Source organism: Microtus ochrogaster, chromosome 5, assembly GCF_000317375.1.
Source record: "Microtus ochrogaster isolate Prairie Vole_2 chromosome 5, MicOch1.0, whole genome shotgun sequence".
Taxonomy (NCBI): Eukaryota; Metazoa; Chordata; class Mammalia; order Rodentia; family Cricetidae; genus Microtus; species Microtus ochrogaster.
Genome location: NC_022012.1, coordinates 64,060,156 through 64,074,384, shown reverse-complemented (window position 1 = coordinate 64,074,384; position 14,229 = coordinate 64,060,156). Strand labels below are relative to the sequence as shown.

General features: G+C 42.7%; 1 protein-coding gene across 2 annotated transcripts in view; it reads right to left on the bottom strand.

The window, feature by feature from the left end:
- Positions 1–5,241: 5,241 nt before the first annotated feature.
- Positions 5,242–14,229, bottom strand: part of Tmod3 (tropomodulin 3) — a 64,306-nt gene continuing 55,318 nt past the window's right edge. Inside the window, exons 9-11 of one of the 2 annotated variants that reach the window (XR_003376957.1) lie at positions 12,955–13,099; positions 9,725–9,922; positions 5,242–7,823 (exon numbers count right to left, since the gene is read on the bottom strand). Coding sequence is in view for 1 of the 2 variants with exons in the window: in XM_005347620.3 (XP_005347677.1) it covers positions 7,789–7,823; positions 12,955–13,099 (180 nt within the window). In the remaining variant the exon portion in view is untranslated. The remainder of the gene's footprint in view (positions 7,824–9,724; positions 9,923–12,954; positions 13,100–14,229) is intronic. The other variant, XM_005347620.3, reaches the window with a different exon arrangement.

Sequence of the window (14,229 nt, the reverse complement as noted above, 5' to 3'; positions counted from 1 at the left end):
GTTGAGAACCATTGTTTTAAATGGTGCTGACTAGGAGCCTCTGATATGTCCACGAACTTCTTGGCCAACTCCACACACCATGCAGGAAAGCTTAACATCTGAAGGGCAACACTGTTTGGCAATTTTGTATTGCATGTGTTTGGCCACACAGACGGTTTGCTGGCCCAGCTCAGCATCTGTAGCTGGGATGCTTCAGAGAACACACATGGGCACTGTTCAGACCCAGCCTGTAGCACCTTCATCCTCTCCTACTTAGGAGAGCTCCCTGACTCACCATCCTCGGAAGACCAAAGAGCACGGCCACTTTTACTCATAAAACGGTGATTTTGGTCAACTTCATGCCTAATTATAGCACTTGAGAGACTGAGGCAGGAGGACTGCTGTAAGTCTGAGGCCAGCCTTGTCTCCAACAAACAAAAAAATCATTTCATATGGTTCCGTTAAATATCAACACTCATTCTTGTCTGTCCATAAACTAAGCTGACACATACAGCAGACAGATTTTACAGTTAGGCAAAGGACACTGGGTACCAGTCACCCCCCCCCCACCCCCATCCCCACCGTCAGTGGAACGTATTATGGCAGACACAGCTGAGCACTGATGCAAAGATGGCCAACTGCTGACCATTTTGTACGGTTCTACAGGGAAACACATGGCAGTGCAGCCTACAGACTGGTTGGCTCCCACAGGCTTCATCACTCATACCCCTAGCATCAAGGCTCAGTCCTCGTGCGAGCTTGTAGACAGCTAGCTCCTTCCTGCTGGTCCTCACATGGTAGTGAGTCTTCTATCTCTTCTTAAACAGCCACTAGTCCAGGATGAGAGTCCCACTTTGGGGACCTTATATACTCTTATTGCCTTCCAAAGGCCCATCTCCCAAGTCCCACCACTACTGCATGGTAGGACTTCAGTACAGGAATTTGAGGAGGATAAAAATAGAGTCTGTAATAGGCAGGAAAGAGTAGCTTAGGAATTAATAAGCTTTATATCTTAAAAGGGTTTATTAATCAGATTATCATACAAAGCAGTGGGCCTCAGTGGCATCTTTGTACGTAAAGTCCGAATACAGGATGAACCTTAATAAAGTTATTTGTTTTAGTATACTGTATGTTTTGTATAAACTGGGTGGATAATACTTATGAAATGTCAGAAAATTCATTGCTTTTCTACTTACAAAGCATTTAGTGTTTTGGTATGTTAGTGTTAGAAAAACCTTACTTAATGCCTCATTTCAAAGAACAGAGAAACATTTACTGCCATAAAGGCCTATTCAGGCTTCAAAACAAAAACAAACCAAATGTGGTGTATCTTCAAGACTGGAACAGAAATAAAGTGGGGATGTGGATTCACAAGGGCTTTGTGTGTGTGCGTGCATACTTTCTCTCCCTCTGCCTTCCAAAGGCCCATCTTCAGCATGAGGACTGGGGAAGATACAAAGATTGAGTCCCTAACAGACAGGAATCAGTAAGCTTGTTTTTGTTTTTTTTTTTAGGCTTTAGGTTAGCAGGACTCTACTACCTCAGGCTATGTGCTAGGATTCTACCCCAGCCTGGGAAACACTTTGTAAACAGCAATTTCTAGGCACAGAAATCTAAAATCTTGGGACTACTAATTAAACGTATCGCTCAGCTGTGCAAAGCCATGCATGCCTGTAGTCCCAGTTACTCAGGAGGCTGAGGCTGAGTTCATTGAGCTCCTGGTCTGGAGGCCAGCCCAGGCAGTGAGAACCTGACCTAAAAACTAAACAAAAACCAAAAGAAACCTCACCGTCATATTCTTTTTAAGCAGAGATGAAATAAACTGTTAAGAATTGCTACATACACCAATTGAGAAACACCTAGAGGGAACTTGCTGCTTCTTGTTCTGCCACAGACGTCACAGACATTCAGTTAGGAGGCCATTTGCAAACCAGATCTCAATCTGCTGGCACTCAGGCCTTGGCTTTTTAGCTTCAGAACTTGAAATTTCCACACTGCATCAAGAATAGTATTTACTAGCCACAAGAGAAGGAAAACAATGATTCTTGCTGAGGGGAAGGAGAAACCTGTCTCCTGATGCTTCAGTCTGCCTCCAAGGCAGTGCCTGGAACATTGCACCCTCAAGAGCACAAGACTGCAGTGTCCTCATGTGGCAACCGGTGAAAGGCTAAATGTACACCCCAATATCAGGCCCTTTAAAAAGGCACATTGCTGGATAACCGGGGAGGAAGGGGGGTGTCTATAGTGCCAAGCCAAACTCAAACATTCAAAGATACACAATAACGAAGGGTCCTGTTCTCGGTGACCTCAGTTTGCTGTCACCTTTAATCATGGAGAAGACAGTCTTGAGGGCTACAGTTTTCCCCAAATCCAATCTGGAGAAACCAGGCTCTCGGCAGGTGGAGCAGCTCTGCCTTCCACCAGGATACTTCTGTTGTGTGCTGGGACAGAAGACAGTCTCTGGGCCGCAATAGACTCAACTTGACTTTGGTGGCAGGGGAGCTGTGTTCTCTGAGTTGGAGATGGCTGTTGGATGATGTGGTGCTTTGAGTAGCAATGACCCCGTAAGTATATTTGAATGCTTGGCCACTAGGGAGTGGACCTTGTTAAAGGAAGTGTCATTGGAGTGTGCTCTGAGGTTTCAGAAGCTCAAGGCTCAGTCTCTCTCTTCCTGCTGTCTGGCAATAGAATAGATATAGAACACTCAGCTCCTTCTCCAGCACCATGCCTGCTGGCATGCACCATGCTTCGCTCCATGATAATGAACTAAACCTCTGAACTAAGCCAGCTCCAATTAAAAGTTGTCCCTTATAAGAGTTTCTATGATGCTGGGCGGTGCTAGCGCTCGCCTTTATTCTGAGCACTCGGGTGGCAGAGATAGGCAGATCTCTGTGAGTTCGAGGCCACCCTGTTCTACAAGAGTTAGTTCCAGGACAGGCTCCCAAGCTACACAGAGAAACTCTGTCTCAAAAATCCAAAAGAGAAAACAAAATCATCGTGACCTAGAAGCCCTAACTAAGACAGATGAATACTGCAGGAAGTAAACTCAAGCACGGATCTCATTTGTGGAACACCAGCGAAGATACAGTGAGTATGGTGAGCAGATCCAGTGAACAGAATGCATGCCAGTCTGTCTCAGCAGCCATCAGTGCTGCATCAGATCTGCAGATGGAGAAGCAAACAGCAGGCACTAGAGAGTGCAGGCTGGAGGCTGAAGAGCAGGAAGTGACTGGCTCTGACTCTGGCATTGGCATTTGGGGCTGGAGATCTTCAGGACAACTCAGGCATTCTGTAAGGGCACAGAGTGGCTCAACCTGCACAACCAGCTGCTTTGATACTACATGGCCTCAACTGCATTTTCTTAGTAACCGAAGTTGAGATATCTGAATTATTAGGAGTTGTATAAGAACTCTGCACTGGGAGTTCTTTTCATTTTGCTTATTCAGTTGAAAGCATATATAGTATAGCTTCTGCAATGAAAACAAGGAGAAAGGAAGAAAACTCTTAGATATTGTGTCCTTGGTGCCCTTGTGAAAACTGTATTTGGGCTTTCTGGATTACAGGTTGTAAACATACAAACCCAGCTTTAAAAACTGTGGGGCCAGCAAGCTGGTATGGAGGGTAAAGGTGCTAGTTTTGCTTTCCAGGAGGAGAGGACAGACTTCATAGGTTGTCCCCCAACCTACACGTGTGCCATGGCATGTGTACACATAAAGTGTCTGCGCACACACACATTTTTAAAAAGAAGTACCGAGAATTCATTCTTAAGCTTATCTGGATATACAAATTACAGCATCTGAAAGTTTTTATGGGATTTTCTCTGTATCAAAGCACTGACAATGGCATATCTAAGGGTGGGGGTGCCCTAACGGTGTGAACCTGCATGGGTTAGCGGCAGACGACAGAGCAAGTGTGTTTAGTGCTACAGTCTATTTTCGCCTGGCCTTTGAAACGGGTACCCAGGTCCAACTCTGCCCGTTAGCTAAGGCTTTCTAAAATACACGACAAAGCAAAAACATAAAAGTAATATGTGGGGGGCTGGAGAGATGGCTCAGAGGTTAAGAGCATTGCCCGCTCTTCCAAGGTCCTGAGTTCAATTCCTAGTAACCACATGGTGGCTCACAACCATCTGTAATGGAGTCTGGTGCCCTCTTCTGGCCTGCAGGCATACACACAGAATATTGTATACATAATAAATAAATAAATATTTAAAAAAATAAATAAAAAGTATTATGTGGCAATGATTAATGTAGTTTACTCAGAAGTGTCTTTTTTTTCTAGCTGATCTCAAGGTTAGCCCTTCTATTTATTTATTTATTTATTTTGGTATTTCGAGACAGGGTTTCTCTGTGGTTTTGGAGCCTGTCCTGGAACTAGCTCTTGTAGACCAGGCTGGTCTCGAACTCACAGAGATCCGCCTGCCTCTGCCTCCCGAGTGCTGGGATTAAAGGCGTGCGCCACCACCGCCCGGCTCAAGGTTAGCCCTTCTAAATGACAGACTGAAAAGTGAAATTTAAATGAGATGTTATATTTACTATAAAATCTGCATATTTTTATTTTCTGTGTGTGTGCCTGCTTGTCTGTATGTGTACCACATGTGTGCAAGGGCCCACAGAGGCCAAAAGAGGGTATAATCTCTGGAACTGGAGTGACAGGAGATTGTGAGCTGCCTGATGTGGTTGCTGGGAACTGAACCTGGGACCTCTGGAAGAGCAGCCAATGCTCTTAATGACTGAGCCATCTCTCCAGCTCCTATGTTTAATCTTTAGAAGGAAAGATTAGCGGAATCAGATTACAGTGCAGAAAAGTCAACAGGACATGAAGCCTTACTTTCTCAGTTTGGTAGCAGCTCTAAGTGTGAAGAGGGAGGATGAGCTAGAAATGTAGTGATCTGTGAGAAGTGATGGAGAAGACAGGCCAGCAGACAGATGCTCAGCCCCAGAGCTCACACCTGTGTCCGGCAGCATCAGTAGCACTCGTCTCTCGAATGCTCACAGCTTCACTTCTCTTGGGTGGCATGTCTTCCTTCAGTTGATGCTGTTCAGAGCAGAGCAGGGCTGGAGGACACAGCCAGACACGGCTTCAGGGCGGCAGTGGCTGTGACTGCAGCTGAACTGTGATTCAGCTGCTGGGTAACAGTGGAAGAGTGGCTCCTGACTTTGTACAGAAAAACTGAGACAACCCTGGGAACCACAGGTTTTATGCTTAATAATATCTTTTAGTGGCAATAAGGGTTAAACATACGGTATATACAACTAATACTTTATTAAGGCAGTTTCTTTTATAATTTTATTATATCACCTTTAAAGAAAAACACATGAAGGGATCATCAGTTGGAAATAATTTTTAAGGTTCTATTTATATCACCTCTTCAGGAGTGTGCCCCTTGTATAAGTGTGTGGCTAATGTGACCAGGGATAATATGTAACTTAATGACCACGACACTCTCCTTGGAATCACCAACATCTGCTTATATGTTCAATACAAAATGTTTATTTGGTCTTTGAAATGACAGGCACCTTTAGAAAATGTATTTTACTTATTCTTTAAACTCCACTAGGTTTCAGCTATAATAAGTGTATAGCACCAAAATCTACGTTCAAGGTATTAATATTAGCCAGTAACATTGAATTTAATGTATACACTTTGATGTAGACATAATGAAAATTGTAACAATACAAAAACAAATACACAGTTTTATGAAATGGGCAATTTAAAGCTTTTTAAAAGAGCAATTTAAAAACATGAATGTTATTCTTAGATAACCATTTAACTTGACATAAAACTCAAGGGCTTAGAAAATCTCTGGCTTAAAATTAAAACTGTTGCAAAGTCCTAATTTATTACTATGTCATAAAAATCTCAGAGGAATTTAAAAATACTGAGTTACTAAAAAGTCAAGAGGTGCCAGACTTTTAAAGATCAAGGTAAACACTGTTTTCCATTAGAAATTTTTTTTTCTTTCAAGACAGGGTTTCTCTGTGTAACAGCTCTGGCTGTCCTGGAACTCGCAGAGATCCACCTGCGATTTCCTCCCGAGTGCTGGGATTAAAGGTGTGCGTCCCCATGCCTGGCCTCCTTTTTTTTTTTTTTAATTTTCGAGACAGGGTTTCTCCGTAGCTTTTGGTTCCTGTCCTGGAACTAGCTCTTGTGGACCAGGTTGGCCTTGAACTCACAGAGATCCGCCTGCCTCTGCCTCCCGAGTGCTGGGATTAAAGGCGTGCGCCACCACCGCCCGGCTTTCCATTATAATTCTTAAGACATATCTATTTAATCAAATGAGTTCAGACTTAAGTTGCTTATAAAGAAGTATTTTCTTCAGCTATACAACGTACTATAGAACAGAACTGGAATGGTCTAAGCAAAGTCAACGGATTCACACTGGACCTTTTCCTCTGCTGCCTGTGGCCGTGAACGCCTCTGCTACTCCCTCTGTAGGAGCTGCTCTGGGACAGGGCATCAGTGTGCAGCCTTGCCAACCCCAGTCTGCAGTGTGGTCTCAAGTCCTCACTCTATGCCTGGGTGATAAACATAATCTATGCTATAGGAATTTTTTTTAACCATATGGATTTTTAAAAGTACAAGATGAAAGGAAGCATCTGCTAAACTTGGATTTCCGAAGAATGGCAGTTTTTGCGATTGGCTGGAACACTGTGGAGTGGGGATTAACTCTATGCATGCAATGCTGCAGTGCACCTACGCAATCATGTAAGGAACGTTTTACCACACAGTACAGGTTTTTCTTTTCTTGACCTGGGTTCTCATATCTGTAGTCCAAGCTAACCTGGAATTTCCTATGTAGTCCAGGCTGGCTTTGAACATCTGGAACTATTCCTTTCTCAGCTTCCCGAGTGCTAGGATTATAGGAGCGAGTCACCATAGCTAGCTCATGTCTTTGTCTTACTTTCTAACTGACAGTGCTCACCAGCTTTAATGGCCATGTAACGAGTTTCTTGGGCTTGAACTCCCTCCTATATCTAACAGCACCTTTCTTTTTTCTTTTACTCTAAGTAACTGAGTATTGCCCAAGAGCCTTTTATGGGGAAGAAAAATAACCTCTCTATTTCGATGCTCTTTAACCATTAGCTTTTCCAAAAATTTAATGCCCACAAGATGAAATACTGTAGTAATCTTAGATATAACTATACTTCTAAACAAGGCAGGCAGTGGGGCAGTATTATGGAGTATTAACAAACAGACAGACAAACAAAAACCCCAGTGTAGCTGAGGCTCAGTTGATAAGACCAGAAGCCTGCAACACAGTGGCCCATTCTGTCTCCCAGAGGAGGACCGGTCTCTCTCCTGGAGGCCTACGCTGGCTTATGGAGATAAATCAGATGCTGAGCCATCTTTTAAAATTCTGAAAATTTATTTCCCTAATAAGGAAAAAGCAAACTCTCGCCAAATTCATGGATTTTTTTTAAAAAGGAAACTGCCATGTGCCTTACCCTTTATGTGTAAGGAGCAACACTGAGTCAGCAATGTCCCTTTTTGATTTAAAAAGATTGGTCCTCAAGGTGTTCAAAATTATTCTTATATACATGACTTCTAAATTTTTATCTAAAAATTATAAGCCATTCAATTAAGCTAAATTAAAATGATTTCAGTAGAAAGGCTACAAATATAATTCTACCCATCACTGATTTTACAAATCAAATATAATACCTTAAGCTAGGAAAATACTACATATAGTTAAAAAAAAAAAAAAGATTTCCAGTCTTTTCCCTTCTCCCCAGGAAGTTTTTACATCTGCTGTCCCAACAGGAGCCTCTGGTGATCTGCAGGCTTCCAAGGTTAACCTCGGCATTCTTACTGGTGGTCTCCTTCAATTCGCCTCTTGCGCACTGTGGGAAAAAAAGCCTGTTATAAATCCCTGTGCGTTTACAAAATGCTAACTTGCTTGCAACAAGTTTCTCCATAGCAGTTAATGTCTCATAAAGATGAATCAAGTACTTCTGATTCATATGACCATTAACAAAGAAGGCTCGGCCATCTGCCACTGTCATTTACTTGATGAAAATCATCTAAACAAGAGCTACGTGTCTTAGGATGTAGGTGCTTACATAACAGCAGGGTAGGACCTAAAACACAGTATTCAGTACAGTAGTCAGTGAGTGTTCAGCACTCAAGTTTCAAGTTATTTGATTCTAGAAAAAAGAAAAAGATGTCTAAGTTTAGAGAAATGATCGGTTAATACAGTAACATTTACAATGACATTGGCAAGCTTTGGTTAAGAAGTTATATTAGGGGCCTGGAGAAATGGATAAATGCTTTTGCAGAGGCCTAGGTTCGATTCCCAACACCCACATGGCAGTTCACAACTGTCTGTAACTCCAGTTCCAGAGGATCTGACATCTACTTCTAGCCTGCACTAGGTACTGAGCACACACATGGTACAAAGACATACAGGCAGGCAAAACACCAATACACAAAATAAAATCTAAAAAGTTTTATTTAAAGTATTTTGAATATTCCCCTGATTAGATACAACATATTTCCTTACACTGAAGGAATCTGGAAATACTTTCATCATGTCTAAAGGTACTAACTGACAACTTTTTCCAAATTTCCCTTCTCTTTATAAATTTCCCTTCTGGGCACTATAGACGCTGACTTCAGAAAGTGGTCAGCTAACCAGTTCAGATGATGGAGCAAACAAGATCCATATGCCTGACAATGCTCAGTCTTTTCATGGACTGCTGACATGAAATCATTCTGAGCTCACTGGTACAAGCAAGGGCTTCAGCTAGCTTGTTCTTTTGACTATCAGTCACCCAGGGCATTTGCCAAGAGCCACCATGTCAGTATTCGACACTATGGCTGACCACTATTCCAAAGGACAGAGTAGCAGGTTGCAGTGTTGGCAAGGGGACATCAGCACAGCTCTGCCACTCCTGTGGAGTGTGTGCTGTGGCGCCCAGCCTCTCTGAGTGTGAGCTTTCCTCTGTAACAGGAGAATAATGGTATTTCACGTGACAGCCATGTGATAAGTGCTGTACAGAGCAGTGTTGAGAACATGGCAAGTGCTTAGTGCTCCTCTCCGTCTGACACTCCAAGAATACATGCTGAGACGTGGTCAGCCATGCTTCTAGTGAGGAAAAGCCAACCTGCTACCATGAGGCTCTGTACTCCTGCGCTACTGGTTTTGCTACTTTACACTCAGACTCTGATTATTGGTTCCCACTTCCCCTCTGAAAGCCAGTCACAAGGCACTGCCTCTTTTCAGTCTGAATCAGCTGCCAGAGGAGCTAGTCAAGAGGGAATAATGGCTGTTCCCATGCTATTCTGACTACTGGCTGCTGGGACCAGACATTTACTGGTGTGTATAAGGACTGTCCAGTCATTGGTTGAGTAGAGTCAGAAAATCAAAGCAAAGGCTACAGTCTCCACGAACTATACTTACCTACTCACTTTTTCCTGACTGATCTAACCTATAGTAATGAGGAACAAGCTTCAAGTATCTACTGAAAAATAAAGGGAAGAAAAAGCCAAGGAGACCATAAATAAATACAAATATATGCCAAAAAAGGAAACAGCAAGCAATTCTTAGAGTAGAGTTTGGCTGGTTTTGGCAAACCATTTCAGATGTTAAAATGCATGCTAAAAAAATGTTAAAGGTGTTACAGACAGGATCTACAGGACAGCGCACAGCAAACAAAACACCATAGAAAGCTGCTTATGCAGTTAGCTAGTGTAGAGATATCAGCTCAGTGGGGACGTGACTGCTCTATGTGTTCCATACAACCTCTTCTGTTAGAGCTGGGACACTTCTTTCTTAGCTGGAGAGATGACGAGTAGGCAGAAGGATTTCAGTGGACAGCCGAGAGTAAGAAGACGAGAAGGTATTATAAAAACCAGGACAGAGATCGGATATAACCCCGTCTGCAAGCTGAATGCGAGTTATCTGCCCAGTAGACTGTGTCAGGTCAGGCCGCCAGGATCCCTGTGTTGGGCAGAGAGCACAGTGCACTGAGAGAAAATGAAGCAAGGAGCAGATCTGAGGATCTGCTGTGTGCACGACAAGGCAGAGGGCAAAGGACAGAGTGCTGGTTTGTCACCTGGTGTCCTTGTTATCTACCTGGTCCAATTTTTGTTAATAAGTCTTAACTAACCTCACTCTCAGTCTCTAAAACAATGTTTTCTTTTAAAGTGTTGTGTTAATCATATAGCTATACGAGCTCCCAAATGCCTCCAACATAAGCCGCCCCTTCCAGGAATGTCCTTATTGTCACTTTACATGTGTGACCCGTGTCTGTAACTCTAGTTTGCATCAGAACAGGACAGCATGAGGCGAGTCTAGGAAATTCCTAGCAGAAGTGTGAGCTTCTCAATTCTGCTTTGTGACAGACTGCACCTTCTTCCAAATGGCCTCTTTATCCCCACAGTACACTGCTGTGGCCAGCCACTCAGCTGTCAGCTGGAGTCCACATAAGGCAGCCAGGACACCCGTATCTGCCCTCATCCACATGCTCTCTAACACTCTTCTTCTCTGTCGGCCTGGGCACAGCATCTGTCACAGCTGGCGTGACAAGAACATAACCCCAGGGACCTAACGAAAAGGGACTTCCCTACTATTATGTTTATGGGCTGCAATCACACAATTCCTGTGGGTGTCATCTATCCATGACAGAGATTACTGGGGTACTATATGTTGGTGGCATTTTGGGATTTAAGGTAGTTTCAGGAGAGGAAAATGGAAGATTTGTCTGGTTTAGTTTAAGATGATACACTTACCAGAAAACTATAACTGAATAAAGATAAATTTACAGCCTTATTCCCCCCTCCTCTTTTTGGTTTTGTTAGAGACCAAACCTAGGACCTTGAACATGCTAGGCAAGCCCTCTATCCCTGAGCTGTATCCCAGTCCCTAAATACTTTTTTACAAATACCAGCTATGGGTTAGACATGATTTCTGAACATAACTCCTGACAGCAACATGTCCCTATGGTAAAAAACTTGTAATGTTTGAAAACAGACTATTTTGTTTTGAAATGTTTATTTACTATGCTTGTGTATGATGTGTGAATGCATGTGTGCATATGTCCTATGGTGTGTGTGTGTGTGTGTGTGGTCAGGAAACAACTGTGTGACACGGGTCTCCTTTTCCATTGTCACATAGGTTCTAGGGATCAAACCCAGGTTGTCAAGCTTCAGAGGCAACCACTTTACCCAGTAAGCCACCTTGTCTGCCTAGCACGCTGGCTCATGCCTATAATCCAAAACACTCCACAGGTGGAGGCAGCAGTAGATCACCAGGAGTCTGAGGCCAGCCTGAGCTATAATGGCAAGACCATGCTCAGAAAAAAAAAAAAATCTGAAGACAGACACTTTAAATGAACTACAACTTGTTGTTTGTTTGTTTATTTATTTATTTATTTATTTATTTTTACTCTTTTGGCTCTTTTTGGGGACCCATCATCCAGCTCCCAAATAAACCATGGACATGGAGTCTTATTCTTTCTTATGAATGCCTGGCCTCACGCTGGCTTGTTTCTAGCCAGCTTTTCTTAACTAAAATCATCCCATCTACCTTTGCCTCTGGGCTTTTCCTTTTCTTCTGTACATCTTTCACTCTTACTCTGTGGCTGGCTGGCCCCTGGTGTCCTTGTTCTCTCTCGCTCCCTTTTCTCTTCCAGAGTTCTCCTATTTATACTCTGCCTGCCAGCCCCGCCTACCCGCCTATCTTTTCTCCTGCCTCCTTATTGGTCATTCAGTTCTTTATTAGGATTGTCAGGTGTTTTAGACAGGCAAAGAATCACAGCTTCACAAAGTTAAACAAATGCAGCATAACAGAAGTCACACATCTTACCATAATATTCCCCAACAATTTTCAAAGTGTGACAAATGTTAAGTAGAAAATGCATATGGCACATGTGTTCACGACATGTAAAATACATATGGCACACGTGTTCACGATATGCATTAATGCCAGACTCAGAAACCGAAATGTCTCCTGATAACCAAACTAGGATTTCAGTGAGCACGAGCTGCCTACAGCAGGACTGGACACTTTGTGAGGGTCCCAGCGCCAAGTTTACCCTGTCCTAAATCTGACTCTCTAGGGGAGGGAAGCCAGTAATCCAGGTTTTGAAAGTTATCTAGCTACTAACAAAGTCAGTCCAGACTTAAAAACACTTCTCTAAGCAGCAAAGTCAAAACACTTGGAGGAGAATAAATGATGGGAACCAACACCAGGACAATTGACTGAAATCTGCATCTAGAACCAGGAGTACACAAAACACTATTTTCTCTTTTGAAAAGCAAGTGGCTAAAATATCCTGTGGGCAACTGTCACAAAGGGAATTAAACAGCACTGCTCATGTAGCTAGAGTAAAGGAAATCTGGATGAAGCTTAAAAGAAGTAGTTGCTCAGAAATGTCCCACTGTTGAGAGGACTTATTTTTACTTCTTGCCTATACAATGAATCTTGTAAAACAGTTTAGCGTAAATAGCCTAACTGAAAAGGAAGTCACTTTCTGGCAATACAGAGAAACAAAATTACGAGCACAGTATTTATTAACTCGTCCAGGACTAGAGAGTTCATTTCCATCCAGACCACGAGACTCAGCAGGAAAAGGAGCAGAGGAGAACAGATCACTGAGGCGGGCAAGTGCAGGAGGCCACTGCACGCATCAGAGAGGCTAGGGAGTCAAACTGTACTTATCCTGTATCTCATAATAGAAAACTGAATTTCTGTCTGATTCTGCTTGATAAATAGGCAAAATACTTTCTGGTGGTGCCAAACTCTTTGTTTCAAAGCAGAAGGAGCAACTGTCAACACGAACAAAACACCTGTCATGGTAAATTTCACTTAAAGCTATTACATGCTTGTCACAGAAGTGGTAACAAACATGAAGACCACTACAACCTGCACAGCTCCGACTCACTGGGCAGCATTGGACACTAAGGACAGGTTATTTTTCTATGTTAATTTAGCTCTAAAAATAGCTTGGCTCAGTATTCCATACATCTTACCTAAGTCGTTGTTTTTCGTTATAGCATTGGCTGCCCTGGTTCGGGGTCCCTGCTGTGTAAACTGATACCCAAATTTAAGGATATTCGTATTTTCTTCAAGCATCTTAGCCATTTCTAATTCTACAGCTGTGCCCAACTGCTGTCTCTGGAAGGATCAAAAACAAAGAATAGCATTAATAAACCAGATAAAACATTTTTTACGTAAATAAAATTTAAGACTTAGTCCCATGCTGATTCTGATGATCTCATAAGTTTTCATGCAATTTCTACAACATATATAAAAAAGACATCTTTAAAAATTCAACAGACACCAAAAGCTCTATAGAAATAAAAAAAGTGCGGATACTGTGCCACCTCACACCCACAAGGATGGGTATAATGAAGAAGACAGAAAGGCTGACGAAATCGCTCAGCTGGCCCTTGTCTAGCATCCATGAAGCTCTGGTTCAATCCCCAGCACAGCATACACCTGTGACCCCAGTACTAGCAGCTGAATGCAGGCCTTTGAGGTCATCTTCTATCAGAGAGGTTTGAGGTTAGCCTGGGCTACGTGAGGCTATCTCAACCTTGGCTCCAACAAGATCAAACCAACAACCTACCCACCAAGAAGATGAACAAACAGGCATGGTAGTGTGCACCTATATCCCAGGTCCTGGTCAGGCTGAGGTGGGAGAAATGCTTGATCTTAGATCAAGAACAGTCTGGGCGACAGTGAGACCCTTCTGTTTAAGTGGTTTTCAAGAATGTAGCAAAGTGGGCTCTTGGTAATGGCTTGAAATTATCTTATTAGCCAGTGGTTCTACTGTAGGTATAGGCCCAAAGAAATAAACATGTATGTTCATAAAACACTTAGATATGAATATTCATATTCATGTCTAAGGAGCATTATTTTTCTTAAATTTTTAAAAATATCACGCGCATGAGTTGTGTCTTTTTCTGGATGTATGTATGTATGTATGTGCACCATGTGCATGCCTGGTGCCATGAAGACCAGAACTGGCATCAGATTCTCTGGAACTGGAGTTTGAGATGACTGTGAGCCACCATTTAGATGCTGGGAATTGGATCCAGGTCCTCTCCAAGAGCAACAAGGGCTCTTAACTGTTGAGTCATCTCTCTAGCACTGTAGCATTATTTTAATAGCTCAAAAGTATAAACTCTAAAATGTGACAGAATATTATTTAGCCATGTACAGACTGGAGTTTTGACGTGTACTGTGTCTAGGATGGACCCTCCAGGACTTTATGCTAGGTTACTAAGTTATATATATATATA